This window comes from Eumetopias jubatus, unplaced genomic scaffold (assembly GCF_037043125.1).
Source record: "Eumetopias jubatus isolate StellerSeaLion01/CBP00866 unplaced genomic scaffold, mEumJub1_p1.0 scaffold_2, whole genome shotgun sequence".
Taxonomy (NCBI): Eukaryota; Metazoa; Chordata; class Mammalia; order Carnivora; family Otariidae; genus Eumetopias; species Eumetopias jubatus.
In genome coordinates this window covers 3623993-3651551 of record NW_028274808.1, presented here as the reverse complement: position 1 = coordinate 3651551, position 27559 = coordinate 3623993, and the positions used below count along the sequence as shown (strand labels likewise).

General features: G+C 39.5%; 1 protein-coding gene across 1 annotated transcript in view; it reads left to right on the top strand.

Moving 5' to 3' along the window:
* Positions 1 to 27559, top strand: part of CSMD1 (CUB and Sushi multiple domains 1) — a 1681733-nt gene that overhangs the window by 1276693 nt on the left and 377481 nt on the right. The window contains exons 16-19 of the mRNA XM_088021297.1: positions 16230 to 16412; positions 17636 to 17962; positions 18999 to 19193; positions 26774 to 26912. Coding sequence (XP_087877423.1) covers positions 16230 to 16412; positions 17636 to 17962; positions 18999 to 19193; positions 26774 to 26912 — 844 coding nt within the window. The remainder of the gene's footprint in view (positions 1 to 16229; positions 16413 to 17635; positions 17963 to 18998; positions 19194 to 26773; positions 26913 to 27559) is intronic.

Sequence of the window (27559 nt, the reverse complement as noted above, 5' to 3'; positions counted from 1 at the left end):
ACCACCTTCAGTGCTTCTCCTAACCCCCTCACCCCTGGCAGCCACCAGTTTGCTATGTTTCTATAACGTCCATTTTATTAGATTCCACTTGTAAGTGAAATTATATAGTCTCTGTCTCTGTTTGACTTATTTCACTTAGCATAATGCCCTCAAGTTTCATCCATGTTATGACAAATAGCAGTTCTTTCTTTTTCATCACTGAATAATAGCCCACTGTGTATGTCTACGTTTTAAATCATTCATTCATGTACAAATGATCACGATGTCTCCCTGCTTCAGCTATTGTAAAAAGTGCTGCAGTGAACGTGGGGGTACAAATACCTCTTCAAGACAGTGATTTGATTTCCTTCAGATAAATACCCAGAAGTGGGACTTCTGGATTATAGGGTAGTCCCATTTTTAACTTTTTGAGGAACCCCCATACTGTTTCCAGAGTGTCTGCACCAGTTTGCATTCCCACCAACATGCAAGAGGATTCCCCTTTCCCCACACCCTCACGAACATCTGTTGTTTCTTGTCTTTCTTATGCTACCATTCTGACAGGGTAAGGCGATGTCTCATCAGGGTTCTGATTTGCATTTTCCTGATAATGAGTGATGTCGAGCACCTTTTGATGTACCTGTTGGCCATCTGTATGTCTTCTTTAGAAAAAAAGTCCATTCAGGTGATTTGGCCATTTTTCAATCGGATTATTTACTTATTTTTTTATTTTATTATTGCGATTTTGCTATTAAACTGTATCAGTCCTTATATATTTTGTGTATTAACCTCTTACCAGATACACGATTTGTAAATACTTGCCCTCTTTTCATAGGTTACATTTTCATATTGTTGATCATTTCTTTTGCTGGACCAAAGTAGTCCCACTTGATTTTTGCTTTTGTTGCTTATACTTTTGGTGTCATATCCAAAAAGTCATTGCCAAGACCAATGTCAAGGAGATTTCTTCCCTATGTTTTCTTCTAGGCATTTCATGGTTTCTGGTTTTATGTTTAAGACTTTCATCCATCTTGTGGTGTCTGGGTGGCTCAGTCGGTGAAGCGTCTGCCTTTGGCTCAGGTCATGAACCCGGGTCCTGGGATGGAGCCCCATGTCAGTCTGCCTCTCCCTCTCCCTCTGTCCCTACTCATGTGCTCTCTCTCTCTCTCAATTAAAAAAAAATAAAATACTTAAATGAATTTTTTGGGGAAAAAAAGACTTTCATCCATCTTGAGTTAGTTTTTGTGCATGGTGCAAGAGAGGAGTCCAGTTTCACTCCTGTGCATATAAGTACCCAGTTTCACAGCACCATGTGCTGAAGAGACTGTCCTCTCCTCACTGAGTGTTCTTGGCTCCCTTGTAAAATATTAGATGGCCATAGATATGTGGGTTGACTTCTGGGCTCCCTGTATTCTGGTCCACGGGTCTCTATGTCTGTTTCTATGACAGTGCCACACTGCCTGGAACATTGTAGCTTCGTAGTATAGTCAGGAAATGTGATGCCTCCAACATTGTTCTTTCTCAAGATTGCTTTGGCTATTTGGAATCTTTTGTGGTTATATACATGTTTTAGGATTGTTTTTTCTATTTTCACAAAAAAAAAAAAAATTGCAGCTCTTCTCGGTCTGGGGGTGGTCCAGAAGGTGCTACAACCTCAGCTTTGTGTTCAGGGATGTTCCCAGTGGTGTCTTATCTATGGATAGTTGCTGGTGGGGCTTCTCATGAAAGGGACTGAGATCAGGAATATGACCTACGCCACCATCTTGATCATATCACTCCTAATCAATGGAGTAACAATTTTAAAAATCCAAATAAATACTCCTATAGTGACTGAGACTTCAGCAACCTAGTGCATTTCCCATGTCAAGCAGAACTTGTACGACCTTGTCACAAGTAGATTAGGGAGATAATGCACACACCGATGGGATCAGGACACGGTATGTCGTAAAGTTTGCTCCTGATAAATCATGCTCACGAAAAGGCAAGGATATTAGCTGATATAACCCACAAATTATCTACTGAAATTTTAAGAAATTGCTGTCTGGATGTATAACTACGGGTGAACATAATTTCAGGATTTAGCTGTATCCATTGAGCACATTTATAAAAAGAACTTCCCTATGTGCTTTTGGAAGAGAAGAGAAAGTACCTGCGGAAGCTGTTGATGGTTTTCTCATCTACTTGTGGATACAGTTTACAGAAATAAAAGAACAGTCAGTAATACGCATTCTGCATTACTAGCTGTGTCCTGCATGACCCTGCCTGGCTCAAGCCTGCCATGAACAATGGCAATGGCATCATCAGAAAAGAGGGACCACAGATGTTGAAGAAATGGGCAGTTTCTCTGGGCATATTCCAATATATCCACTGTGACAACCCATGGGGTGTTATATGAAACAAACCATGCAAACATGCTATGTTTCTGAAAGGATAATTATACTTTGCCTCTATCCTACCTTCTTTTCAGTGCTTTTTGAAGTTCAGGCATACAACAAATATGTTCTTAGGTGGATGTTTAGAAACCCGTCATAGTACCCCTCTGTGTGGTTAGACCTTCAGAATTGATTTCTTGCTCTTGCCCTGTTTGTATTTTATCTTATGTTAGTTTTATGTATAAATATTTCAGTGTGCTGATTGTCTAAAGTACATCTGAAGAGCACTTATTTTTCAAAGGAGTTCGTAAGTATAAAAAGCCCTTGGTGCTGGTGGACAGTCATTTTTACTGTCAAGAATTAAGTATTATATTCAACCCAAATTCTTATTTGGCAGTATATTATTTTGACTAAGAGATTATCACAAAAACATAGGGATACATTTCCAAATAAAATAGATGCATTTATAAGTAAAGAAAACAGTATTTTTATTTTCCATCTGTTACTTGTGTCTTTTTTCATTTGCTCTCAATCTAGGACAAGGGCTAAAAGTGATTACATTTCATAAAGGCCCCAGGGGATATTAAAACTCTTTTTATAAACACAAATTTTAGTTATTCATGAAATACCTCATTCTTGTTTTTATTACAAAATTATTTTGTCTTTTCACATAATAGAGTATGTACTTTGTATAAACCCACCCACCCCATCCTGGATCCTAGGTCAGTTAGGAGTTGGAAAACGTTTCATGAGTGAGGAAGTACATTTGAAATGCGGTGAGTGGCAAGTATAGATTATAAAACCATGTGTAGATATCAGCTTCTGTGGCACTCACTGAAAATAATTTTGAAGAGGGTCACCTGGCTGGCTCAGTCAGTGCAGCAGGCGACTCTCGATCCTGGGGTTGTAAGTTTGAGCCTCACATTGGGTGTAGAGATTACTTAAAAATAAAATCTTTAAAATTAAAAAAATAAAATTAAATAAATAAAATAATTCTGAAGGGCATCTACTGTGCATTGGTCATTTGGGTAGCTACTGGAGGTTTACCAGTCAATACGATAGACCCTCTCAGAGCTTACAGTAAAGCACAAAAGATAAATAAAATGCACAGTGACAAGTGGTACAGTGGAGAATAGAGAGATGCAGGCTATCCCAGCGCAAGTGCAATTGAAAGTAGACTATCAGCGAGACATGAGAGGCAGGGTGGACACGATGTTTGCAGTGAGTCAGGAGGACTGTGAAGAAGAGGTACCAACCGTTACTGAAAGAACGTGTGGCCTGGATGGTGGATTGCAAGGAAAGACGTGAAGAAAGATGACCCAGAGGTGTTAGTAATGTCCAGATCAATGCCAGGCTTCCTACATAAACAAAAGAATTTGGATTAAGAATGGAAATCGCCAGAGGCATTTCAAGTGAGTTAGGGCCACCACCTGGTCTGAGGTTTAGAAACATTATTTTGGCTCCAGCATGGAAAGTGGAATGAAGAGCCAGGTAGGAAGTAGTCCTTCAAAGGGCAGCAGTGATGTTGGGGCACAGACAATCGTGGGTGATGATCCTTGGAATGCACGGGAGGGCGGTGAACACCACAGACACGTCTTTGTGTGGGGTCTTTGGGGCTTGGCTGATATTATCTATCAAGGAACTGTGTACATTCCTTGAGATGGTCCTAAAACAACGTTTTTATAAAATTTATTAATCATGGGAAAGCCAAGACCTATGGTTCATATTTTTTGCTACATTCTAAATCTAAGACTTCAGAATGTCACAAAAATATAAAACCAGAAGGGACATTAACAATTACCCAATCATATCACCTTTGTTTCTCATGAAGATTAAATAATGTACTCAGGGTTTTAAAGCTGGTTTCTGCTACAACTGAGATAAAAATTATCTTCACCAGTGAAGATCATGTATTTAAATGTGGTTGCAAATTTCCCTTTATCTCAAAACTAAGGAAATCTTGCAGATACTCAAAAAATAAACAACCTGTTCTTCCGAAATCTTGCAGATACTCAAAAAAATAAACAACCTGTTCTTCCATAAATTAATCTGGAAGCGTGTGGAAGGAAACGCCCATTGCATGAGAAATAGTTGTAGTAAATAAATTGAATGTTTGGAATGCCTTATTATAAGTGTTTTCAGCACATGCTGTTCTTAATAACAACAATAACAAAATTAAAGTAATGCAAGTTTTACTGGAATTTCTTACACTCCAAAGTGAATTCTTCACAATGCACGAAAAGAAGAGGGCACGATTCTAATTACTGACAGAAATTAGTATTTCTCTGCTCATTGCTCCTCTATGACCCTGACTAAACAATTAGCTGAAGAAATGTGAAGGAAAGGTTGGAGTACCCACCTTCGATGGACTGGGTATCAGAAGTCGCTGGAACGACAGGATACCCTGACAGTGGGAACATTCAGGGGATGGGGAGACCAGGCAGGAAAGAGCACCAAGAGGGCGGTGAGTCTCTGCATCTCTCTCCAAAGGAGATGGCACACCCAGGGGCACACTGATGACCACCATCCAGAGAAGACAGGGCAGGACCCAGAAAATTCAGAGAGAGAAAACATTCACGTGTGTCATCCTCATCAGCAAGATGCTTTGTGATGCTACCACGATCAGCAAGTGCGGCAGAGGGTCTTTTGATGCGGTGAACCTCCCCACCCCCCACTCCAGCAGGCTTCATGGGCAGACAGAACACATCTCTGCTGCTCAGGATGGACTTGACCATGTTGAGCAGTAACAGTGTGAACTGTCCCCCTCAGCCTTCCCAAGACTAACGGTCCTTGACTCTCAGGCTGAATGTTGGCGATTTGTAGACAACAGACCAAAACAGAGGCTCTTTTCACCGAGCGTAATCACCAACACCTCTTCCCGGGTTCTCCTGTGCCAGATTGCTGGTCCAGGAAATCCCTGTCTTAAAAGCTGGGGAAGTGAAGGATCAAGTTTGGGTCCTGCACAGAGCAGCAGAGAGCATTAGCTGCAACAGCTTGCCTGACAATGAGCACGTTGGCTACTCACTCCCTGATCCTGAAGAAGACCTTGTCATCACCGGAAGTTTCCAGAAGCTCCGTTGTTGTCTCCTGGTGTGCTCACTACTCCTCCTCCAACTCCAACAACCCCCAACCCAAGAAGATCCCCAGGCTTCTACCCTTCCCCTCTTGTCCTCACATAGTCAGAAAGTTGATGGAATAAACACAAACCAGTGTCCTGAGGATTGTATACTACTAAAATCAGAGAATAATTTTCCTTTTGGACTTCATAAAAATAACTTTTCACTAAAATGTAAACAATATTCTCAGGAGTATTTTTAGGAAATATTTATGAATGGGAAGGGGCCATAGCTTCTTCCTTTTGACAATTCTCAGTATCTGCTGGTGGCATAATTCCGAAGCCAAAGTCAGTTGGAAAAACTTTGCCAGAGAACATAAAAGCAAATCGATCCTGACCGAATGAAAGACTCACGTATTCTACAGTCAACTGACATCATGGGCATCACAAATCTATAAATATTGTCTCTTCCATACCCTTATATTAGTTTGCCTGGACTGCCGTAATTTATTCCCTGAGAGTTCTGGAGGCTGCAAGTCCAAGATCAAAGCGCTGGCAGGTTTGATTTCTTGTGGGACCTCTTTCCTTGGCTTGCAGATAGCAGTCTTCTGCCTGTGTCTTCGCATGGCTTTCTCTCTGTGTGTGCCTGGCCCCTACTGTCTCATCCTCTTCTTACAAGGACAATAGTCCTATTGAACAAAAGCTCTACCGTTATGACCTAATTTCAACTTAATTACTTCCTTACAGACCCCACCTCCAAATACAGTCACATCGAGGGTTAGAGGTTCAACTTGAAGTATGGGGACTGGGTGTGGGGGGCTCATAATTCATTCCATAACAACTCTGAAAAATTACTGGTTAACAGTTAATTCAGTACTGTGTTCCCAGATAATTACTTGGTATGTAGATATCCTGTGTTGCCAACTCAGGACAGAGCCATATGCTTGCATAAAATGACATTATCTTATAAGATGAAATGTCTAACAAGAACACATGCCTGGGTAGATGATACGCCAACACTGAAGAGGTGACCTAATGAAATACCCGTGGGCCGTGCCAACATTCTTCTCCAGAAGCAATTTTGGGTTTGCTGTAATGCACAGATAATTGGATAATCAAGTGCCCAAATGTTGTGCCTAATTGTAGAGCAAAGTTGAAAAAAAAAATTGGCCTCGAAAATGTTTATTCATTGCTAAATGCCCATTTCAATCACAAAATAATTTTTGTAAGCTAGGCATAAGTTATTTATTTTAATAGATGTAATAAACATAGGATGTTTATCTTTGGTATTGCATAGTAAATAATATTCAGCAATATTTAGTGGAGGAAGTTAACATCCCATATCTATCTTAGTAAAGCAGATATAGGACATTTATCTCTAACAAGTGTGGCTTCCTATCTCTGAGAAAAACTGGCTAGGAAACACACTTGGAAGAATTAGTGAGTTTATATTCTAGGGCTGCTAACTCTAAGCATGTGGAATCCTATGAAAAATGGTGCCTTTCATGTTGGTACGGCTAATCTCCTTAGGAAAAAAGTTGGTAACAGGACAAGTAATTTATTAAACCTATTCCCTAGTTTCTAAAATTAAAATTGCCATTTCCCCCCCTTTGATATGCACCTCTTTCTCTTCTTTACGATCAGCTATCCAAATGTGCTTTCAAGCCCATGAAATTACAAATCAATTGGAAGTTAGCCAGTTAAAGTGTACCTGTAAATTGCCACCTACTCCAACAAAAGCCTTGGATCTCCTTCATTTTTATGGCAGAATGAAGAAAGAATAAGAAAGGACCAAAATAGTTTTGATTCATTATATCCTGATGCATTCTCTTATTTTTCTTTTACCCAATTTGTCATTTTTCTACCTACATGAAAATCATTTTAGTCATACTCACTCACATTTACTTTTATTTGCCTTAATTTTTTAACTCCCCACGTATTCCCAAAATAATTTTTAAAAACTTATTTCTATTTCTTTTTTCCTGAAAACTTAACACAGGGTAACAAAATTTTTAAACACTGTCCTGGTGAAAAGTGCCAAACATATTAAAAATGGCTTGATGTTTTTGAGAGGTGATTTTTTTTCCCCCATTGAGATGATATTTTTGGTAGGAACTAATTTCAATTTTTAATTTTGCCAACATTTTGTGGCAGATGTTGTGGATTGTCTATGCAAATACCATTTATTAAAAGAAATGAAACCATTTTCCTTTGTTTTTCTTCATGGTGGAGTCTGCTATGACATTTCCTGGATCTTTCAGAGGTAGTAGGAATGGCCAGGTGACCTGTCAGACACAAAGCAGGATGAACAGAAATCATTAGATATGACCTTGGTTTTGATTTGGTCTTGGGTTTTTTGGTTTTTGTTTTGTTTTGTTTTTAAAAGAAAAAACCCAGCTTGCTGCCCTTGGGGGAAAACTTGCCTCTCCACTTCCTCCTGCCTTGAGACTCAGCAGCCACTTTGCCCCAAGAGACAGAACCCTCCAGATGTCAGCCAGCAAGCCCAGACACTCTGTTGCCGATGCAATCCTTCTGCCTCTCTGCACTTCCAACCTCTGGGTACATGAGGAAAAGAAAATACTCATTAATTTCAGCCAGAGTTCATTGAAACTTTTTATTCCTAGCAGCCAAAGGCAATCCTAATAAAACAAAATTCACAATACTTAGTGACACCTTTACTCTGACCTGTGAAAAAGAGACTATTGTAGCTTGCAAGATGACCTAGCTGTTTTTGTGTGTGGGTATAATTTATGGGTAGATTCATTGCACAATTGGATCATTTCCATGGGATTATTTTTAAATAGACAAATATAATAATGCCACTTTGGTGTTTCTCTTTATGCATAAATCTTTGCTTTAGTCCAACTTAAGGACCATTATTGGGAAAGAACTCCAGTTTCCCCTTTGATAGCATGCATGTGATGTGCTTATTTATGAAATATGTATTACCAGAGGTTAGTCTAAATTGGTCATTTTTGGGGGGGTACTTTTTGTATCTACATTCTGGTGCTGACATGTGCTAGGTAGGAAAAGGCGTCCTGCTTGAGGGAGGAGGCTGAGATTCTGGCTGCTCACTATTTGCCCCCCTGCTGTCCTCTGAAATGTTCCCCAGGAGGTGCTGCATCCTCTTGAAAACTGCAGCCTCTCATCCTTCTTTCCTGACTAGGGAATGCCTCCCGTCCTGCTTAGAAGCCACTCCTCCTTCTTCCCTAGGCAGGGCCTTCGCAGTGTAGATAAAGCCCCACTGGAAAACACTAGAACTTGTGACTGGGAGGGGTTGGAGCTCCCTATGTGATGCTGATGTGTAAGCAAGTCTGGGAACCACTGATTTTAGGGAATCAGAATGCAGAGGCCAAGGCAAAAGAGGGGTCTATTGAGAACTTTGCTAGAATTGAGAACACCTCATTCCTTTAAAATACAATAGTTAATGTGTTAAGCTCGAAGCTCAACTAGGAAAGTCAACTTTCCTATTTAACAGGAAAAAAATAGTTCTACAGAGGTGTCATGAAAATTCTCAGATTCTGCATTCTGTGGCAATAATATATAACTAAATGATGTAAGGAGTAGCCTTGCCTGAAGTGCTAAAGGTGAGGGGCTTCTTCTTTCTTTTGGACTTGTTTCATTTTGAAACCAGGGGGCCAGTAATGCTGGGTGTTGGGTAAGATGATGGAAATTAATATTGCAAAGTAGGATGTGTCCTGAGGAACATCTCATTATGGCCCAGGGGGTGGATGGCAGTCACTGAGTCTGGACCACCTCTCTTGTCCCTGAGCCCGTGGAGGGTGGCAGTCACTGAGTCTGGACCACCTCTCTTGTCCCTGAGTTCAGGCAGCTTCCCTGGGTTCTACTCTTGGCTGAGTTGCTCTGGACCCAGCCTAACTGCAATGTGAGCATCACTGCCGTGGTTTCAATGTAACCTTTGTTTTGCATGACCCACAAGATAAACATTCAGGGATGAACACAAAATATGTAAAAGTTCAGAGTGTAGTTTCCTTTTGGCTGCTTATTTTTATTTTAAAGACATTTGATGCATAGTACTAACTTCAGAATATCTTCAAAATGACAGATGTCTCACCAAGAGTACTATGATGTTCATCCATAGTCTGTTCAAAGTACTAGATAGAGATCTATTGAAGGTAATTAATTATTCTTGGGCCTAGTACCTTAGCACATAAGTTGTGCTCCACAAATTTTTTTGGAAGATTATCAAAGTGAATAATAGATCCAAGTTTCCATGAATATGAAATAAAAGATCTGTGACTTGAACCTAGATTCTCTGTGCAGTTCCCTTTCCTGTAACACACGTTGCCCACCAAGCGTATATACACAGGTTGATAGAAGTTAAAATCTTCATGATAATTTGGGATTGGTGTTCTTGTCAATTTCACAATAAACTAAGAAACAATTGCTCATCACGTGTGGTTTCTATAGTTCTTACAGCATGATTATCATAAAGCATAATGAAAGGATAATATCCTTTTCTAAAATTTTTATTGTTATGTTAATCACCATACATTACATCATTAGTTTTTGATGTAGTGTTCCATGATTCATTGTTTGTGTATAACACCCAGTGCTCCACGCAGAACGTGCCCTCTTTAATACCAATCACCAGGCTAACCCATCCCCCCACCCCCTCCCCTCTAGAACCCTCGGTTTGTTTTTCAGAGTCCATCGTCTCTCATGGTTCGTCTCCCCCTCCAACTTACTCCCCTTCATTCTTCCCCTCCTGCTATCTTCTTCTTTTTTTTTTTCCTTAACATATATTGCATTATTTGTTTCAGAAGTACAGATCTGTGATTCAACAGTCTTGCACAATTCACAGCGCTCACCATAGCACATACCCTCCCCAATGTCTATCACCAGCCACCCCATCCCTCCCACCCCCCACCACTCCAGCAACCCTCAGTTTGTTTCCTGAGGTTAAAAATTCCTCATATCAGTGAGATCATATGATACATGTCTTTCTCTGATTGACTTATTTCACTCAGCATAACACCCTCCAGTTCCATCCATGTCATTGCAAATGGCAAGATCTCATTCCTTTTGATGGCTACATAATATTCCATTGTGTATATATACCACTGCTTCTTTATCCATTTGTCTGTCAATGGACATCTTGGCTCTTTCCACGGTTTGGCTATTGTGGACATTGCTGCTATAAACATTGGGGTGCACGTACCCCTTTGGAGCACTACATTTGTATCTTTGGGGTAAATAGTGCATGAAAGTGCATGAAAGTAGTGCATGAAAGAATAATATCCTAGTCAAGGTCTAGAAATCTTGCATTGCCTGGTCCTTGGCCCCCTCATTGTTTTTCTGTTTTGCTTGTCTCCCCCTTTATTACCAGACTGTGGTCACACTTGGTCCCTAGCTGTTTGTCAGCCCTGCCAGACAGATTCCTCACTCAGCCCCATGGTTTAGTTTTGCTCACTGTATGTGCAGTATTCTGCTTTTTTATACTCATGGATGTGTCCTCCCTTCATATCTCTGCTCAAATGTGAATTTCAGAGACCATCCCTGGATGTTTCACCTGAAACAGAACACTTACCACTCTGCATTCCCTCTTACACTGCTTTCTCTTTCTTCAGTGAATTTATCACTGTCTGATATATTTTGTATTATCTGTTTATTTTCGGCTGACTGCCCTAAGCTACAAACTTCACAAGATCAGTGACTTGGTCTGTTCGGTATTTGTTTTTTTTTTTTTTTTTCTTTGACCTTATAGCTAGAACAGTCAATGTACTGTGCTCAAAAATATTAGTCACAGACTAAAAAATTGGTCAAAGGCTAGTAACTCTTCGTAGGGAAAAAAAAATCAGCAGCCTGTGTTATAGCTAGAAACTCTGTACCTAAGCCTGGTCAGACATCTCAGAAGTTCATTTAGAGAACATAATCACTATCCACTTTGTTTCAGGAACTATTTTTAGTACTAGCAAATACAAAGAAAGATATGGATTAGTCATCATTCTGGAAGAATTTACAGTGCGATGGGGTAGAGAGACAAGTTCACAACTAAAGTCAGTCCTGATTGGATTAGATCTAAAACCTCTACAGAAAAGCTACCTATCAATTCTAAAACAGGGAGCAAAATCTGGGCTGTGGGAATTGGAAAGCACTTTAGCAAAGGGGGATGCCATGACAGGAGAAGTGGTGTCTTCAATGGGGGAGACGAAAATGGAAGAAAGCTTGGTAGCATGAGAAATCCTGGACTGTTGAGTAGCCTCTGGCTTGAGTGGGAGAAATTTAAGTTGAAGACATGAAAAGTATTTGGCAAATGCACACTGTTGCACACTGCTTGGTCTCTTTATGACATACTCCACCTGACAGTTAGATCTACCTTCAGGTGCAGTCCTGTGGGCTGGTGGAAAAAGACAGGACATCCCCTGGAGTGTTGAGGAGAAGATAAAGAAGTGAAAACCAAAAATAGTGAGGCCCCAATATGTCAAAAAATTGTATGGGTAGAGTTTGATAAGGGACACAAAGCCAAGATACTTAGTTATGCGAAGGAGCCCCAGGGAACTTAGTTATGACCGAAACACGCGTTCGTTCATCTGTGCTTCTACTGCCCTGTGCTGGGGTCATGACAGGTGCAAAGATGTTACAGAAAGAGGGATAATCAGCCAGGTCTCCATTAACAATGCGCCACACCTCAGGTAAGTGTTGGTGAGCAGCTGTGGTTTCCTGGTTCAAGAGGCTTGCATTGAATTGAATGAAATTGCATTTTGTAGACCAAAAATTGTCCACTGACTGACAAGTTCATATGGTTCATCTTACTCTTTCTCATGACTTTTCTCAGAAATTTACCTCTAAGCTTTCTATGCTAATCTGTTTACACCCCTCTATTTTCCAGTATCTAGCCCAGAGTGATAATCCTGTTTATGCAAACATTTTATTCTCTCCAGAAAGACCACATGAGCATGCCTGAAACAGGCCACCAGGCTCCCTCGTCAGTCTTGCTGTTTGCTTCCTATGTCATCTAATACTGATATGTCACCAAAAACAAAAAGGCTCAGATACATCAAAAGAGCACATTGTGAATCCAATTACTCATTTATTATATAAACATTTACAGGCATAATATATCTAATAAAAATAAAATGTATTAGAGATGAATGGTGAACATGTGATGTCAAAGTACTTTAAATATTTTAGATCAATTTTTTTAAATCTTTTTTTTTTAAGATTTTTATTTATTTAGGGCGCCTGGGTGGCTCGGTTGGTTAAGCGACTGCCTTCGGCTCAGGTCATGATCCTGGAGTCCCGGGATCGAGTCCCACATCGGGCTCCCTGCTCAGCGGGGAGTCTGCTTCTCCCTCTGACCCTCTTCCCTCTCGTGCTCTCTATCTCTCATTCTCTCTCTCTCAAATAAATAAATAAAATCTTTAAATATTTTTATTTATTTATTGAGAGAGATAGTGATAGAGAGCATGAGAGGGGGACAGTCAGAGGGAGAAGGAGAAGCAGACTCTTCGCTGAGCAGGGAGCCCGATGCGGGACTCGATCCCAGGACTCCAGGATCATGACCCGAGCCGAAGGCAGTTGCTCCACCAACTGAGCCACCCAGGTGCCCTAGATCAATTTTTAAATGTCATTCAAAAATAAACACTTCATAAAACTCAGGGAAATTAATATAAAAAATGATAATAAAATAATATTATTAAGTACTTTTAAAGGTCATTGTCAAAGAAAAAGAAAAGCATATCAACAGGAACATTATGGAGTCCCCAGTAGACTGATATGTAAATCTTCCCTGCTGCTGAATGAACAGGATCAGAGAGGCAGTGAGGATATTATCACAACCGAGTATTTTCTTTGGGCCCTAATTATCAAATCCCATTTCTAGATTGCTAATCTGAAAGAGATATTTTGACCAACTTTTTTGTTTTTTCTCTAGGGGCTTCAATCTGTCAATTGATAGCAAACTCTAGTATATATTTCCAAAAAAGAATCTCAGGGTCATCTTTGAGTCATCTTTGACATCTTACATTCCATTACATATGGAAAGAGGTTTGATGCAGTTACTGTATCAATGTCAACCTGATTCTTCATCTTTCATTTGTTCTCCTAGTTCAAAACATACGTGAAGTAGAGGCAGGTTCTCAAGTGAAGGCAATGTGCCCTCCAAGGGAAATTTCAAAATCTGTGGATTTTGTCACGCTCCTTGGGGGGACAGGAGTGGGCAAGGTGTGTAGGGGTCAGGAGTGCAGAACGTCCCCCTGGAGCCCCCCACATGAGGTTTCACATTGGAGATCTAATCAGGAACCATGTACCTATTTCTTCTATGGCTGAAGGGTGAGACCTATTTGCACACACACCTACTGATACCAGACCACGCTGCCTGATCGCTAGTCACTAGTCTCTGCAGAGCACCTAATAATGGATGTGTCAGACAGCCCATTGTGTTCCAGGCCAACAGAGCCCTTGCAGATATCTGGACCCATGAACATCAGCATCTTTGGTGGAAATATGTGACCACAGCATGTTCTTGACCCTCAGCATGAGGAGCGGGCAGATCTTCATCCACATCCACGCTGGGTGTCAAACAACAGCAGTTTTTATGTCTGAGCACTCTGCAGTCAGGAGTTCTCAGACTCAATGTAGAAAATTGTATTATTCCACATGCTGTAATTTATTTCCTTGTAAGAAGAAATTATGAATTTCAGTATCACGGAGGCCGAACAAACTTCTAGAAGTCTAAGGTTTACTAACAATCATAGTAATGGCTAATATTTCGAGCCCTGTATACTGGGTACTTTATGTGAATTACATTGTTTAAGTCCCTCAGCTGTCCTTGGAGATAGGAAGTGGTCGCTGAGGATATATAAATGAGACTTTGAAAGACTAAATTTCTTATGGTGGCCAGGCAAAGCCCGAGAGGCTCAACACCAAGTCTGACATCCTGATTCCTGACCTCAGCACTGTGTCTTTGCCAGGACTGTGGGGTGCCCAGACCCCTACCCAACTGGGAGGCTACGCCAAATGCAAGCTCTTTTCTGTTATAAACCATTGATATGAACTGCCTTTTATAAATGGGAAAAAAAAAAAAAACTTGATTCAAGGCATCCCAAGTGTTAAATTCAAGTAAATCCACTCTTAGCTCTGTTCAAGTCAAGGCCAGCAACTTGAACTCCAAGGTCTATCCTTAAGGAGACGCGTTCTCTGGAGGTTTCTTTGGCCTGTGTTAGGTGCAGGAACACTTTTGTTCTTATGTAACCATTAGCATAAGGGTCACCTTCTTTATCTGATAGCCGTCAGGTTAGCGGAGCTCACAGAACCTGTTACCCAACCCTGCTTTTGTTTCTTTTGCAATTCTGCCTGAGAAAACAGATGTGTTGATACCCTATCTATTGAAAATCTTGATACCATTATGATATTACAGGTTGATTTCATTGATATGGCTAAACACTCAAGTAAAGTTTCTCCTCTCAAGTAAAAAAAGCCATCCTGGGTCAGTCTCTGGGCATGTGTCTGTTCCTCACACCATAGACCATCCAGAAACTCAGTCCTGAGCCATTCTACAAACATCCCCAAAATTGTGAATTTGATTCACAAGTGGTTAGATTGCTAATAAAACCTGAATTTGAGTTTGTGCTTGGTCACTACAAGATAATTGAGTAAGCCCATGGAGAATTTCAGCAGGAGGACCAGTAGATGAATTTTTGATGTGTGCATGGAAACCGTCCTGTATCTGTTGAAACTCACTTTTCTCCCTTCCTCCACTCACCAGTCCTGCAGAGCAATCTCTTACACTTATATTCAGATCATGTCATGTCTCATCCTAAAACCCTGCCATGCCTTCTTCCCACACCACTCTGCACAAAAACCTGACGGGCTGCTCGGGGTGGGGGGGTCCCTCCCTTCCTTTCCAACTATGAGAGCCAACCACACTGGGCTGGTAACTCTGAGAAGGGCTGATTTCAGACTTCCTTTGAGGCTGATTTATACTTTGTTTCCTCCCTCATCCATTATTCTGTAATCCTTTGAACTTCTTCATTTTGCTTCAAACCACCTATGGTGATCAGAAATCATATACATTTAAAAAATTTTATTGTTTCCCTCCATATAATGTGAGCCCCAAGAGTGGGAGAATTCTGTCTTGTTTGTTCAGTAACTGGTTACCTAGAACAGTGCCTGACACATAGTTGGCCCTCAAAACATATTTTTTGTATGAATAAATAAGAAACATTTTATTTAATACATTCTGTGTAGTTAGCATTTAAGACAGACCAAAGGTTGAAATATATGGACGGTTTTGTTGCCTTTGTATCCAACATGTTTTAATGCAAAGGGGCTTGGTTCTGCATAGTTTCTTTCTGTCTGAAGACCATTAATATATTCATTTTGTTTCATAAATGAGTTTTAAGATTAAGGGAAAGAATATTCAAATGGATTTATTGATTTAAATATTTAGTAGTGAATGAACAATCTTACTTATATGGTTTATATTAAAAAAAGATAGATTAAAACAGAATTGGTATTTACATTTTAATGGCAGTGATCCTGGACAACATGTAGGAAGTGTGTGGGCCAGGAAGACGCATCTATTAATCATAACATTCGTGTCGCCAACACATCTGCGTAGCCATTCGTCTCCCTTAAAAGACAATAAATTAAGTACCTTTCTCTCAATTTAAATTACACCTTTTTTTTCAGGCTTTTGCAACTAAATGTTAGATGAACAGAGCATCCTTTTGAAACTTTTAACAAAAGCTATGTTTCAACCAGCAAAAAGTAACCACTCATTCACTTTATAAATTGTTAGAAAAAAATGTTCACTGTGTATTTTTTCTTCATGGTTCATTTTTCTTTCCCATTTTCAGAAATTGAAAAGGGAGGATGTGGGGACCCTGGTGTCCCCGCCTACGGGAAGCGGGCTGGCAGTAGCTTCCTCCATGGGGACACGCTGACGTTCGAGTGCCAGGCAGCCTTTGAGCTGGTGGGAGAGCGGGTGATCACGTGCCAACAGAACAACCAGTGGTCTGGCAACAAGCCCAGCTGTGTATGTGAGTACTGTGCCCAGACGGGGCTGTTCCATCCTATGACTGCCAGGTCTGGGGAGAAAGAAGGAAAGAGGCAGGTGCACCTAGAAAGGGGGCAACATTCAGAACCTCTGGAGAGTGCTTCATCGACCAAAAAAGAATGGGCGTTCTCAAACACTAACTTCCTTGCTTTGCTCACTCAGGTAAAACTAATCCATGGTATTGTTCCATCTCCTGCATAAAATGTAGCTGAGAGCTCTCTGCTAGCAAGAACAGACCATGCTTACAGAAGCCTTGCTTCCCTCCAGAGCTTCTGAAGCGGGTTGGTCTGAGACGTCCTCCAGTAATGGACTTGAGGACTTTGATAATGTGCTAGCATGCAAACACCACTTGTGAGTGTGGGTAGCATCAGCCTAGGGTTCAGAGAACTGCCTGCTTCCTCTAAGTAAAAGATTCTAACAAATCGAAACAAAGTACTTCATGGTGATTTAAAAGCAAGATATTTTGGTAACTATATGTAGCATGTAACTAAATGTAGCATTTTTGTAACAAATGTAACATGAAACCTGAAAGACAAATATGGAATTATATGGAATAAAAAGCAAAGCCACACCCTAGAGATAAATCCAACAGGTGTCCTCTCTCTATATATGTATATATGTAAACTGATTTTAAGTACACACTCTTAAAAGATAAATGTTCTGAGAGATTTTTGTATTATCCACCCAACACATGGTCTGATTTTCTGAGTTATTTTTTATTAATCGTTACCTTATAACTAATAAAAAATTAATAATTTGAAAAAATGCACTTTAAAGGCAAACATAAAATATAAAGGAAAAATTATCCTAGAAGACTAAACAGACCCAGTATTATTTTCTGGAAATTGCTCCTGTAACACAAACACATCTTTTCATATTAATGTTTGCTCTTCCAAAGGCAGAAACCTATAACTAGAAATTCTGATATTTGCCCCAGGTGTCCGTGAACTCGGCTTGGATCATTTCTGAGTCAAGCCTATACTCGATTATGTGCGGGCTCTGATTGTGGTGTGTACCATGAAATATTCTATTTACAATTTAGGGAAAGAAGGGATGTTATGGTACAGAATTACCAATTCAAAAACAGTTGGACGATCCTAACTCTGCAGGTGTGGATTGCCTTCTGAATAGGTCGCCATTAGTTAGTTCCATGTGGCTGGTTATTTGTGTGCAAAATTGTTTGAAAACGTGTTTGTGTCTTCACAGTTTCATGTTTCTTCAACTTTACCGCATCATCAGGAATTATTCTCTCACCCAATTACCCGGAGGAATACGGCAACAACATGAACTGTGTCTGGTTGATCATCTCCGAACCAGGAAGCAGAATTCACCTCATCTTTAATGATTTTGACGTGGAACCCCAGTTTGATTTCCTTGCGATCAAAGATGATGGGATTTCTGATATCACTGTCCTGGGCACCTTCTCGGGCCATGAGGTGCCCTCACAGCTGGCCAGCAGCGGTCACATAGTCCGCTTGGAATTCCAGTCTGACCACTCTACAACCGGCAGGGGGTTCAACATCACTTACACCAGTAAGCAAGCTTCCCCCACACCACTTTCAGGCCCCCTTTTACATATATGTGGTGTGTGGGGCTCAGGCTGACACTTCATAGCATAATGAGAGTAGTGCAATTAGATAGCATTGTCCCGTCAACCTAAAGACTACATCATTCCATTTAGGTTGGTGTCTCAGTCAGCCTTATGGTAGGGATTAGCTCTCATGTGTCTTCTCTTTCTCTGATTTTCCTTCCTTCCTTCCTTCCTTCCTTCCTTCCTTCCTTCCTTCCTTCCATCTATCCATCCATCCATCCATCCATCCATCCATCCACACATCCTCCATGCAACAAAATAGTGTAGTAAAAAGGATTGAGGCATTTGGGGTTTGGAGCCATGGATTAGAACACCAACACTTGTATATACTTAGTGAATTTTGATAACAGGGCTATTTTCTTTGTCTCAGGGTCCTCATTTGCAAACCAGATTGTATTTAAGAACATCTACTTACATGTATTGTTAAGGGAATAAAATAAAGTAATAATGTTAAAGATGAGTTATAAATCCTATTTTACAGGCTGCCTACTTCTCTTAGAAACTGTGCTTAGGATTCGCCAGTAATTATTTCATTTAATATTACAGTAATACTAGGATATAGATTCAATATTCTTCATCTGTAAATTAGGATTTCTAATTAGATCATCAGAGTATGTGCCCAAGGGCAGTTAGAAAACACAAGAGACAGGATTCTAACCCAGATGTGTCTGAACCAAAATCCCTTCAGCACTGCCATATTTATGGTTTTTCTTAGCGCATACGAAAAGTGCTTTCACACTGTGAAATGTGATAATAATGATAGTTGTATGTATTTATCCAACTATTCTTTCTCTTTCTCTCTCTTGTCTTACTAGATATCAATATCTTATTTGTTTAATGCATTTATTTATCGATCTATAAATGTATAACTGAAATTTAGAACAACAAATTGCTTTATTAGTAGGCTTTCTTTCTTTTTAAATACACATACTTAATATTCAAGTATCTTTATTCAATTTTGTTTTTTTTTCCTTTTAGCATTTGGTCAGAATGAGTGCCACGATCCTGGCATTCCCATAAATGGACGACGTTTTGGTGACAGATTTCTACTGGGGAGTTCGGTTTCTTTCCATTGTGATGATGGCTTTGTCAAAACCCAGGGGTCGGAGTCCATCACTTGCATTCTGCAGGACGGGAATGTCGTCTGGAGCTCCACTGTCCCTCGCTGTGAAGGTGAGTGTCTCCTATCATTTGCGTTATTTTCCTTTGAGATGGGTGCATCGAACTTCACAAACAAAGGGACAGACCACCATGTTGGTTTCCTAGGGCTACGATCAAAATCACCGCAGACTCAGAGGCTTAAACAGTAGAAATTGAGCGTCTCACAGTCCTGGAGGCTGGAAGTCCAAGAGCAGGTATCAGCAGGGCTGGTTCCCACTGAGCTGAGACGGAGAATCTGTTCTGGTTCTCCGCCAGCTTCTGGGGGTGGCTGGCGTCTCTGGCGTTGCTCAGCTGGCAGAAGCATCATCCCTACTTTCTCCATGTGAGAGCACCTCTGTGTCCAAATTTCCCCTCTTTCTCATGACACCAGTCACATTAGAGCAGAGCCATGCTGATAAATCATCTCAACTAATTCCATCTAAAAGGACCCTCTTTCTGAACAGGTCACATCTTCAGCTGCTGGAATGAAAAATCCAAATACAAATTTTGGAGGGACATAATTCAGCCTATAACAAGGGCATAGTTTTTAGTAGCAATGCTGTCTTATTGCCCTTAATGTAGCTGATATAAATACTACCTAACTAATTTTTTTCTTGACATTTCTACTCTGGTTAACTGTGTAAGAAAACTGGGGGGTGGATGCCAAATAAGGAGCATATCACCTCTAATGTTTACTCAGATGAAAAATAGTTACTTAGAATATATATTCACACCCTATCCAAAGGCCCATACAAATTGAGCTAAGAAAAACTTTTGTAAAAAAGTTACCTCCAGTAAATACCAAGAAATACATTTTTTAAATATTTTATTTATTTATTTGACAGAGAGAGAGAGAGCACAAGCTGGGGGAGCTACAGGCAGAGGCAGAGGTAGAGGGAGAAGCAGGCTTCCTGTGGAGCAGGGAACCTGACACGAGTCTTGATCCCAAGACCCTGGGATCATGACCTGAGCCGAAGGCAGATGCTTAACGACTGAGCCACCCAGGTGCCCCAAGAAATACATTTTTAAATAGACTTTTTTAAAGAACAATTTTAGGTTCACAGCAGAATTGAATGGGAGATATAGAGATTTTCCATATACCTCCTGACTCCACACAAGCACAACCTCCCCCACTATGAACAACATCCCCACCAGATGGTTCATTAGTTACAATTGACGAACCCACAGTGACACATCATCATCACCCAGAGTCCATCGTTACATTATAGGTCACTCTTGGCATTGTACATTCTGTGGGTTTGGACAAATGCATAATGGCATGTATCCATCATTGTAATATCACACAGAGTAGTCCCACTGCCCTAAAAATCCTGTGCTCCACCTGTTCACCTTTCCCCCAACACCCAGACCCTGGCAGCCACTGATCTTTTTACTATTTCTATAGCTTTGTCTTTTCCAGAATGTCACACAGTTACAATCATATAGTATGTAGTCTTTTCAAATGGGCAAAAAAATACAAATTTTAATGTAAAGGTAAAGTACCATTTCTGTCACCAGATGGGCAAAGATTTGAACACCTTAATAAGATGAATTATTGGTAAGGTTGAGGAATAACTGACATTTTCTGGCCATGCCATTGAGGGTATAAAATTATGGCATCATAGTGTAAATTCACATTAAGGGTCTTAATTCTTTTCTTACTTTTTGAGCTATAAATTGTATTTCTGGTTGTAAGGCCATATTCAACCAACTCTGAAAAGATTATTTTTTTTCAAGAATGCTTTTTTGAGTTTTAAACAACAGAGAATCAGTTAAATAAATTATCACACATTCATACACTGGGACACATACACCACAAACAAATACTGTAACATCAAAGATGTTCAGCATATATTATCATGTGAAAAACCAGATAATATGACCACTTGTGTTGTAATATGCCATTTTAAACATATAAATATTTAAATGTCTCATGATAATAATAATTTTTAAAAGCCCGAAAAGAGAGTATACACCAAAATGTTAGTCACAGTGCTGGGTGATTTTTTTCCACTGTTTTTTATTTTCTCAGTTGTCTTCAGTCAGTAGGTGTTTATTTTACAATAAGTAAATTCAAAAGAATGTGTCAAATATAACCTAGAGTTGAAGGTGATGTGATTCTCTTCTCTCAAGAATGATCAACCTAACATTCGCATGCAGGCAGTCTAAGCAGAACCGGAATCTAAACGTGGAAGAATAAACTCTCCAGCCAGCTAACGAGCGGTGTGGTGGAGTGGGCTCGTGCCTCACAACCCTATCCCTCAACCCAACTATCAAAGTTAGCATTCTTCGTCTAAAGGTCAGGATTGTGTGAAAGCTCCATAAAGATGTTCTCACTTTCACACTTTCATGAAGTACTAAGTTTGGTGGACGATGAGACCCACGGGGTGGGGGGCAGGAAATTGACAAACTGAAGGGCAAGAGTACACTAGAAGGATTCCTATTCTTACCTATTTTTATCACATATTTTACATGTATAGGTTTTAAATGCTACATTGTATCTAGCATTAATAAATAGGTGGGTAATTATCCTGTATAAATAAGTAAACCTACACTCGTGGGTGCTCAAGTATCACTTGAGCCAATGACAGTTCCTATGTGTATATATTTGCTGGTACTGCTCCCCCCAAGCCTATCATTACTGGCTGTGGAGCATGGGTAATTTCATAAGAAAGAAGTTGGAAGAAAAAAAAAAAAGAGTACTTTCTAGTCCGTGCTCTCTCCCGGCCATGATTCTCCCTGTCTTTGGTGTGCTTACCTGTAAAATGCTGTGTGCAGATGTGTTACAAGCTGCAAGGCAAGTAGGTTCATCAGCACGGTCAGGGGAAGGAAGTGGCTCTAAGAAGTGGCAGGTGATGTTCCAAATAAAGTCAGACAGCAGGAGAAAGTATCCTATTAAATGTGAATGGACCATTCTCTCATTATTTGGAAGGACCTTCAGAGAAGTTCAATCAAAACTCAGCTATGGGTTAACACAGAAAACTGTTAACACAAAGGACTAGTTAATGGTGAAAGAGATTTTTTCTTTTTTAATTTACTCATCCTGAGAAACCCAACTATTGAGCCCTGGTGAATCTCAGAGAGTATACATAGATACTCTGATAATATAACTAAGTAGATACCCCAACTGATGTCCTTGCTGAAGAGAAGTAGAAATGTTCCTTTTAGAATCAAGTAGATCTAGTTGGAAAAAATCAAATGGGAAATGAAAGATTTAGTAACACAAGCACATTTAATTGAAGAGACACAGAAGGAATCTCAAGTTCCTTAGAGAGTATACACATTTTTTGTTTTTCTCAAGTATTACTTGTTATAATCAATTCTATAATTGATCATAAGGTCCAGGCCACATGTGCTGATCATATGCCAGTTATAGCAGAAACATATGATACCAAAAGAACCACAGACAGGTACTCTAAACATAAAGCCTCAAGCCTGAAGGCATATGCTACCCAAAAACCCTGTTGATGGGAACACTTTCTATTATGATAACATGAGAAAGGAAGCCTATGCTAGGAGACAAATGACCCGGTATCAAACAGAAAGCCCAAAGGAAAGGAACTTATTGCTAATGTTAACAAGTTAAGGAAAAAAAATTGAATATTATATTAATAAAAATCAAATATTAGAAAGAATAATATGAGTGAATTATTTTTTGATATCAATAAAATAGACAAAGCTTCTGTGATTCTGATAAGAAAATTAGGAGAAAAGACGATTATAGGTATTTAGCAAAATAGAAGAAAACTAACTATGGTTACAAAAATAATAATTCAATATAATAATAAAATAATGTTATTATCACTAATAATAATTTTACATAAAGAGTGAAAGGCTCACAATAAAGCAATTTCCTTAAAAATTATGTTTATTTATTCTGGCAGAATTTACTGGATGCCAGCACATCATGGGTATAAATTTTTTGGCCTCTGTATAAAAGATTTATCTCTACTTATTCATTCTGCCTCTAGCCTGCCCATAAATTTCAGTGCAGCTCATTGTCACTAAAAACACAAGTTAATTGGGGAGGGGTAAGTGTACAAGAGCACATCGTCAACTCTATGGCAACTAATTTTAACATTCAATGAAATTGGTGATTTCCTAGCAAAATATAAATTACTCAGTGACTCAGATAATGAGTGCAAAATATAAATAAACAAAATACCTAAAAAGAGATTTGAAAAAAGTTTGAAGGTTGGACACTGAGAAAGATACAGGCACCAGAGAGTTGCGAGAGGAAGTTCTCTATCTTCCAAGTTCAGAGAAGTTGAGCATGGGGAACACTATAACAGGTAATGCAAAAATGGGCTAACTCACGCATACCATTTATAAAGCCAGTGTTAAGTGTAATACACCCTAGCCAGATAATTACATTTAAAAAATAAAGCTATATGGGGCTCCTGGGTGGCTCAGTCATTAAGCGTCTGCCTTCAGCTCAGGTCATGGTCCCAGGGTCCCGGGATCGAGCCCCACATCGGGCTCCCTGCTCGGCGGGAAGCCTGCTTCTCCCTCTCCCACTCCCCCTGCTTGAATCCCTTTCTCACTGTGTCTCTCTGTCAAATAAATAAATAAAAATCTTAAAAATAATAATAAAGAAATAATAAAGCTATAGTAAAAATATATATGTAATCAAGATGGGCTTATTTTAGAAATACAATTTCAGGTAGTTCATCAATGCAAATACTCAGTGAATCCAAGAGTTTGCGTTCTAAAGACCTCATTCACTATTTCACCCTTGTGAATAGGAACATCCTTGGTGACCTCCCCCGGGTAATCTGAATTTCCACTAAGCAGGAGGGTGTTTCTTGTCCCCCTTGGATTTGATGAAACCTGTTCCAGATTCTGGCCAGTTAAGAATGAATGGAAGTGATATATTCAATGTATGAATATATGTTTGATTGCCTCCTGCAAGACTAGTTCAAGAGAGAAGCTCCTAGGGGCCCCTGGCTGGCTCAGTGGGTGGCGTGTGAGATTTTGGACCTCTGGGGACATGGGCTTGAGCCCCATGTTGGGTGGAAAGTAAAAATAAAATCTAAAAAAAAAAAGAAAGAAAGAAAGAAAGAAAAAGAAAGGAGCCCTTGGATATGTAGCCTGTGAGAAATGAATCTCTCTCATCACAGCTAGTACAATTGTGGAGTTGTTACCACACCATGATGTAATCTAAGCTGGCTGATACGGCAAACTTGACTTCATCATTTAATATATTTTGTTGTTTAATTCTGTTGACCTAGAATATAAAAATGTAAACATCTATTTCATCAGAATAAAGTGATACAAAGTCTAACATAACTGTAAATTTATAAATTTAAGCATCTGCTTTCAGCTCAGGTCATGATCCCAGGGTCCTGGATGGAGCCCCAGTAAAAGCTGTCAAGTCACACAGGGTATTAACAAAATAATAGTGATGTGTGACAATGTTGGCACATTCCAAGAAATATAACCACTCAAAATTTTTAAAAAGCTGGGCGCCGGGGTGGCTCAGTCGTTAAGCGTCTGCCTTCGGCTCAGGTCATGATCCCAGCTTCCTGGGATCGAGCCACGCATCAGGCTCCCTGCTCGGCGGGAAGCCTGCTTCTCCCTCTTCCACTCCGCCTGCTTGTGTTCCCTCTCTCACTGTCTTTCTCTGTCAAATAAATAAATAAAATCTTTAAAAAAATTTTTAAAAAGCTTTACTGAAATGAAGGAAATATACAGGTTTGTATTTAGATGGGAAGTAAGACTTGTAAAAATAAAACAGTTCACACAGATTTAGAAAGGTCTCATGTAGCAAACTCAACAAAAAAATCTACATTTGCTGTATGTCTTTCTTTTTTTTTTTTTTAAAGATTTTATTTATTTATTTGAGAGAGAGAGAATGAGAGAGAGAGAGAGCACATGAGAGGGGGGAGGGTCAGAGGGAGAGGCAGACTCCCTGCTGAGCAGGGAGCCCGATATGGGACTCAATCCCGGGACTCCAGGATCATGACCTGAGCCGAAGGCAGACGCTTAACCAACTGAGCCACCCAGGCGCCCTGTATGTATTTCTTATATGGTATCCTTGGATAGTAAAACATGACATAAGTAAAATTGTTTATTTTTGCTTATGTCATCTTCTAAAAAGGATTTGCTACAACATGTCAAGAAGCATGAGAATAAAGGCTAAAAATATGAATGGAAGGACTTAACTAGAAAAAATTCCTCATGTTAATTAGTAAAAATATGTTGTTTTTAAAATTATGATTACATAAAGTAATGCAAATTTTCTTCAAGAACTCAAGGTCATCAAAATGACTCTGATTTGCTGTTATATCTAACTCTAGGAATAATGCCCACCTGTCACAGTTGATTTAGAAAAGAAACTATATTAAGAAAAACATGATCTGCCCAGCAATCGTCCATGTTATCCGCCATTAACATATTTTTGAAATTCTACCCCCCCTTTACTCGGAACCATTTTTTAAATTAAATTTAGAATATGCTTTATTATCATTTTGTATCCTGCTTTGCATAATGTAATGTTCTAATAGCAAAGAGTTACTCATAGTAGTAAAATCTCAGAACATTATTTCAAAAGTATTTGAGACATTCCAATATGTAGTCATACACTTTTCATAAATGTATACTTTTTCCTTTTATTATTCCATTCTAAATGAAGCCACCACAATTACCTTTATAGATTTCTCTGTTAGATGTTTTTCTTCAGCATCAAAACCTGGTTGAAATGGTGTACAACTTTTCAGCATTTTATTGCATTATGACTATTTCTTCATAAAAGGCATATTTTTTTCAAAAATGACTTTTTTAACTTGGGACATTTTTATGTTTTATTTGATATCTATACATTTACAAATTTGATTACAAAGATGGCAAAAAACTTTGAGAAGAAAAAACTGAAAAAAAATATGTGTCCGGGAAGAAACATATTAAATATATGTCATTATTTAAAAATTCCTGTAGATTATACAGAAATGTAAAACCCCTTTTCCTGAGCACCAAGCACATACCTTCCTGAAACTTCTTTTCTTCTTTATAATTATGGATCATTCAAAAGGACTGATGCAGATTAATTCTATGTTTATTGAATTTGGAAATTTTGTTTTGTTCCCTAACATTCATTAATAATTTAGTATGATGTAGGTGGCAAGTCATGTTAATAAAATAAACACATCGCAAACTGAATAAGCACAACACGCATCATTGAAATATAGTATCTGCGCATGCACACACACACACACCACAGGGTATTTCTGTTCAGGTGTGAAGCAATTTTGTTTGCTAATCAATAGATGTTTGTGGAATTACAGACACATATGAAATACGGATATCAAGGGTATGCACTCATGAATTCGTTATGACGATTGGATGTGACAGTTTATGGGAGTCATTCATCTTGTACTTATGCCTGGACCTTTTCAGGTCATAGGAACTTTTCTGCGGGTTGAGGATAAATGCCTGGATGTGGGATAGATGTGCTCTGCTTTCAATAAATGCCATGTCCTTGGGAATATGTTTAGTGTGAATACTTGAAAACAGGAAGTCGTGAAGACAGAAGCACATTCCTGCCACCGCAGGCACTGCTGTGGTGCATTCCCACGTATTCGATAGGATCTGCTGACACCTGAACCCTCTTTCAGCCCCGTGTGGTGGACACCTGACTGCTTCCAGTGGACTCATTTTACCTCCTGGATGGCCAGGATATTATAAAGACTCTTTAAATTGTGAATGGATCATTGAAGCAAAACCAGGACACTCTATCAAAATAACTTTTGATAGGTAAGAAAAAGACGTTCTTTCTCTTCCTTAATTTGGACCTAACGACCCGTGCATGTCCAGTGTGTTTACTTAAGTAGATAGTGAGACTTAGAAATAGGACAGTTCTTGGTTGGTGCCCCCAAAGGAATTCACTTAAAAAGAAATAGGCATTTGCTTGATCAGTTTTGTTCTTCTTGAACTTGACCCTCTAGGGCTGCAGCTAAGTCCTCTCCAAAGGCTTGCCTCACAGAGGGGATATCCCACATCATCATTCCTCAGAGCTCACAATTGCTGGCCATTGTGTCCACCTCTGGGTTTTGGACCGGTGGCTAAAATACACTCTGATTGCAAATGGAAGCCTGCCTGGTCCCTTAGGTGCCTTCTGGGACAGCCCAGGAAAATGGTGTCATGTCCTAGTGACTGTGGAGCTGAAACCAGGGTGTGTGACAAATTAGTGATCTATGAGTGGTTCTACCACTGCGATGCTCTTTGGCTTTGCTATTTGATAATGAATTCAATAATCTTAAAAAATAATCATGCTATTTGAATTCTCCATGATAAAACGTGTTTCCATTTGTCTCCGCAATAAAATCACTTTGATGATTAACAACCAAAAATGTTTTCAAAAAGGCGTATGCCTTAAAATAGAAGGAGACATATTTGTTTGG